General features: G+C 36.6%; 1 protein-coding gene across 1 annotated transcript; it reads left to right on the top strand.

Moving 5' to 3' along the window:
- The first annotated feature begins 1059 nt into the window (after positions 1-1059).
- LOC149261064 (uncharacterized) lies at positions 1060-4818 on the top strand. Its single transcript, XM_089381066.1, has 4 exons — positions 1060-2215; positions 2394-2999; positions 3126-3608; positions 3735-4818. The coding sequence occupies exons 1-4, from the start codon at positions 1688-1690 to the stop codon at positions 4257-4259; spliced, it is 2142 nt and encodes a 713-aa protein (XP_089237192.1). The 5' UTR covers positions 1060-1687; the 3' UTR covers positions 4260-4818.
- Positions 4819-5143: the final 325 nt, after the last annotated feature.

The following is a 5143-nucleotide window of genomic DNA, read 5'->3' as shown; positions in this document are numbered from 1 at the left end:
TTTTTGAAATGAAAGATTTGGGTGAAATGCATTACTGTTTAGGCATTGAGGTATGGAGAGAAACTGGTAAAACATTGATCACTCAAAGCAAATATACGAAGGAGATTCTTAAAAAGTTCAATATGATAGATTGTAAAGCTATGTCAACTCCATTAGAACAGAATGCAAAGTTGTACAAAGAAGATGATTCGGAAGAGGCAAATGGAATTTTATATCGTCAGTTAGTGGGAAGTTTGAACTATCTCACCACTACCAGGCCAGACATTGCATACTCAGTCAGTATCCTTAGTCAATTCATGGCTAAGCCTTCAGGAAATCACTGGATTGCTGCAAAGAAAGTTCTTCGATACTTAAAGGGAACAGTGAATCTTGGTATTATGTATACTGATGTATCTGATGTTGTACTGACAGGTTTTTCTGATTCAGATTGGGCAGGAAATCCAGATGACAGACGATCTACCTCTGGCTATGCATTCCATATTGGATCAGGGGTCGTATCTTGGAGCAGTAAGAAACAGCCAACTGTTTCTTTATCATCAACAGAATCAGAGTACAAAGCTTTAACCAATGCCACCTGTGAAGCTATTTGGTTGCGGAGAGTTCTTGCTGATCTTGAAGAAGCGCAAAGTGGTGCAACATGTATTAATTGTGATAATCAGAGTGCTATCAAATTAGCACATAATCCAGTTTACCATGCTAGAACAAAACATGTTGAGTTACAGTACCACTTTGTACGTGAAAAAATTGAGTCCAAAGAAATTGAGTTGATATTTTGTAACACCAAGGATAATGTCGCTGATATATTTACTAAGCCCCTTGGTAAAATCAAATTTGAAGTTTTTAGAGATCAGTTAGGTATTGTAGAAAATCCATTTCTCCATTAAGGGAGGATGTGAGAATAATGTAGAAAATGAGTTAGTTATGAACAGTTACACAAGATGCAGTTGTGAGTAGTTAGAGTTGGTTACCAAAATTGGTTGTTAGTTTCCTATATAAATGAATATGTAATCGAGCAGAAGATTAATAAAGTTTTGTGAAGTTTATATTTTAAGTCTTTGAAAGCTTGAAAGAACTGCCAAGTGACTTGGCTAATCTGGTAAATGGCTTGCGTGAATTAACTCTTTCAAATTGCAAGTCTCTTGAGCAACTACCGTATTCAATTTCAAAACTCAAGGACTTAAGAGTATTGAAAGTGGATCATTGTGATCGTTTGAAAGTGCTTCCTCGCAGGTTAGGACAATTAACCTCCCTTGTTGAACTTGATCTGTCAAATTGTCAAAATCTTAAGCAGTTGCCAAAAGATTTTGGATTATTGATATCTGTACAAGTACTCAATTTCAAGCATTGCGAGAGTCTTGAAGCGCTTCCTGTCAGTTTTGTAGAACTTTTATCATTGAGAGTTTTAAATTTATCCTTTTGCAAAGCCCTCAAGCATCTTCCTGATCGCTTAGGAAATATAACATCCCTTGTGCAACTGGATCTATCATATTGTCAAAGTCTAAATAGTATTCCAGAAAGCATTGGAGAGTTGTCATTAAGAGTATTGAATTTATCCTTTTGCAAAGCTCTTAAGAATCTCTCTGATAGCTTAGGAAAATTAACATCCCTTGTGCAACTGGATTTATCATCCTGTCAGAGTCTAAGCAGTTTTCCAGAAAGCATTGGAAACTTGAAGTTGTTGCCGTCCATGAATATTTCATCGTGTTTGGGGATGAAAGAATTACCCCCAGGGTTTTGCAACCTATTTATTACATATCTCGAGTTGACTGCGTGTAGCCGTTTGGAGAAGCTCCCAGATCAGTTTGGTGAAATAAAAAGTTTAAGGGTTCTCAAACTCAAATCTTGCACGCAATTACAGAAGCTTCCGCTAAGTTTCCCAGAACTCCGATATTTGGAGCAGCTGGATTTATCAGGGTGCCATGGACTTCAAAAGTTATGTGTGGATTTCCATCGCCTCTTATCATTACAAGCTTTATCGTTGGAACGCTGTAGCCATTTAAAGCAGCTCTCACAAGAATTTCGTCTGCCTTCATCATTGCGACATCTCGATCTACGTAATTGTGAGATGTTAGAGGGGGAATGTATGGACGACGTGCTTCAAATAAAAAAATTAGAGTTGTTGTACATAGAAAACAGCCCCAAGCTGGAGGAGAGATGGAGACAGATATCCCGACCGAGAGATGCACCATGGCCTTTTAAAGTGGACGTAGGGAAGGTGATGCTAACAGCCACTCATCCATAGTTACAAACATGAAACTTTATCTTACATTTGTGCATTATGATTTTACTTTTATGATGTTTTAAAGGAAAGAAATAAAAACACGCTGAGCAAATGTTCTAATAGTTTTCCTTTCTATTAAGTTTAGTTTTATTAACAGAAGTTTTATGTTTAGGATATGACGGAGGTGGAAAAGAAGAATGAATGGAAGAACTTGTCATCAAAATTGGAGCTCCTCCTCAAAGATGGACAAGGAGAACCATTCGATCTATCTCGTTGTTGTCCAAACACTATTCTGCTTGTCATGTTTGATGCTCAATTATATTTCAACAGCGATTTTCCTTGGCCTTTAATTGAAGAAGCCATAGATGACATTGAAATAAATTTTGAAATGATCTATGTTGGCAACCATTTTAATAGGTTGCCTCTGATAGTGGCTGAAAAAATTAGAGGCCGTGCTCTTCATAGTTTAGATGCATGTTTACTGTTTGAATTGTTTTCGTCATTAGAAAGAAAGGGCGTGAATTTTTGGCATCAAAAAATGAACCAGTATTTTTTTATGAGCACGAAGATTGTACAGGAGGACAATGGTGTTAAATACTTCTCTGGTTGGCAACTTCTATCGAATACTCAAATGGAGCAGTTTGTTTTAAGTAAATGTGAAAGATACCTTTGGCTGAAGCAACATGTAGAAGTTACACAAGAAAGTAGCATTCCACTGTTATTAGAATTATTTGTAAATGGAAAGGAGGAGAACAGTTTGCTGAGGAAATCGCAAGAGGTATTCGACTTTCGACGGTACATCCAAGTTTTGACATTTTCAAAAGCAATGTTGCTATCCCAAAATAAAATAGTTGTCGAATTTTTTAACTTTACTTGCTGTTTTTGGTTTATGTGATCACTGCAGGTTGCAGTGGCCGAATTGAAAGGAAAAAGGATCTTATTAGAAATCATTCCAGACAATGAGTGTTATGATATTCACATTCAATCTTTGACTAAACTGTATGAGAAAGAGAGGTCTGATCTGGAAATTATATCAATTCCAACTAGGAAACAAAGTAAAAAAATTGACGTTCCATGGTTGGTCCTCAAAAATCCATGGAAAACAAGTAGCGCAGGGAAGTTATTTCTCATGGAAGACTGCCAAGAGGAAAAAAAGGATTGGAAAAGATTGGAATCATGGTATTCGACTAGAGTCAGGATAATAGAAGCGGATGGGAGAATTGCAGACTATAAGCCCATACTGCGCATGCTGGACAGATGGGGAGAGAGTGTTTATCCGTTTACAGAAGAGGGAATTGAAAAAGTAAGAAAAGAAGAGTGGAATCTACTGAAGAGTATTTCATGTTTGCAATTCCTTTTGAAACCCTTGGAGGATGTATCAAATAAGGTAAGTTCCACTTTGAGTTTGTGCTTATTTGAGATTTTTCTTCAAACTATGAACTAAAGAGAAAATAATTAATAAGACATTTGTCATTGACAATAAATGTGTATCTGCTGTGTTGTATATGAAAAGGTGAAGGAAGTGATGCTGCAGAGGAGAATGACATGTTTAGTTTTTGGGGAGAAGGATCCCAGAAACTTTGTAGACACAATTAAAAGTAAGCTAGCAACAGTGGGGGATAGCATTCACTTCATCTATATCCCTTGTTTTGACAGCGAGAGAAAAGAGACAGTAATGGTTACACATTGCATTAGCATGCCATTTTTTCCACTGAAGGAACCCAAGATGCTGGAAGAGATCGAGGGATTTTCCTTGTTAAATCTTTCACAGTGTGATGCTATGAAGTTTTGGATGCGTGTTTTTGATTTGTATGATGAAATTAGTGGAAGGGATGAAAATGATAAAAAAATAAATGAAATGAAAAGATTCTTGGAATCTTTTGACCATGGAGCTTTATTAATGGACAAACATGGAGAAATGGTTGCAAGCGGAGAAAAGGAAATTCAGGATTGGATAGATAATAACGAATTTGAAGCAAAAGGAATTGATCATGCTCATGGATTGCCACTGTTTTTTCCCTTTTGTAAAACACAATAATAAGTTGTAAAAAGCAATTCCTATTTTTTGAATCCATCTCAATTTTTGGGGATTCCAAAGTAATGATCGATCATGTCAATGGGAAGTGCCTTATCAGGAGTTCTCACCTCACAGGATGGATGGACAGGATCATGTTTTATTGGGGTCTTGTAAACGAATGCTCTATCCAACACATCTACAGAGAACAAAACCAGCAAGCGGACAGCTTGTCAAAGAAGGGTTTGCTGTTAGAATCAAGCTCATGGTCTATGGAGGTAATTTTGGATGAGAAATCCTTTATCATACAGGACTTCTCTCTCCCAGGCGCTTAATCTCTTCTGGTCTTTTCCTGATCTGCTGTTTATTTCTCCTTTTGTTTTCTCGTTTTTTTGCCTCTTTCATCGTACTTGTATGATGTATATATTTCTTATCTATCTATGGTAACAGGACCTCATATCTGTATATGCATATGGTTCATGATTTCTGCAGCGCTTCTTATACGAGATGTGTATATGCTCAGATTATTTTTTGTTTTTCTTCTTTCTTGGAGGGACACATCCCAGGTTTATGTTTAGAGGGGAAAAAAGACCTCCGCAGCTTGTTATAGCTTGACATTTGTAATGATCTGATTTCTATTATATTGTCTCAATATAATACATTATGCTTTTTCTCTCTGAAAAACGGATTGCCACTGTTTTTTTCCCTTTTGTACCACACATTGTAAAAAGCATTTCCTATTTTTTCAACTATGATCCTAAAACTTCCGATTCTACTCAAGACACTTAGATGAATCACAAGTCTCGACAGATTCAATATTAACGATATATACCATCTAGTTTACGATAATAATAAACGTTTCGTAATATCGCTCAAGCCGAGAGTCTTTTACCAACACCATGAATGAG

The sequence above is a fragment of the Pinus tabuliformis genome, chromosome 6, assembly GCF_031772625.1.
Source record: "Pinus tabuliformis cultivar Carrire ecotype Pingquan chromosome 6, CPIR1, whole genome shotgun sequence".
Classification (NCBI taxonomy): domain Eukaryota; kingdom Viridiplantae; phylum Streptophyta; class Pinopsida; order Pinales; family Pinaceae; genus Pinus; species Pinus tabuliformis.
The sequence above is the reverse complement of the archived record's forward strand: the minus strand, read 5'-3'. Positions and strand labels throughout refer to the sequence as shown.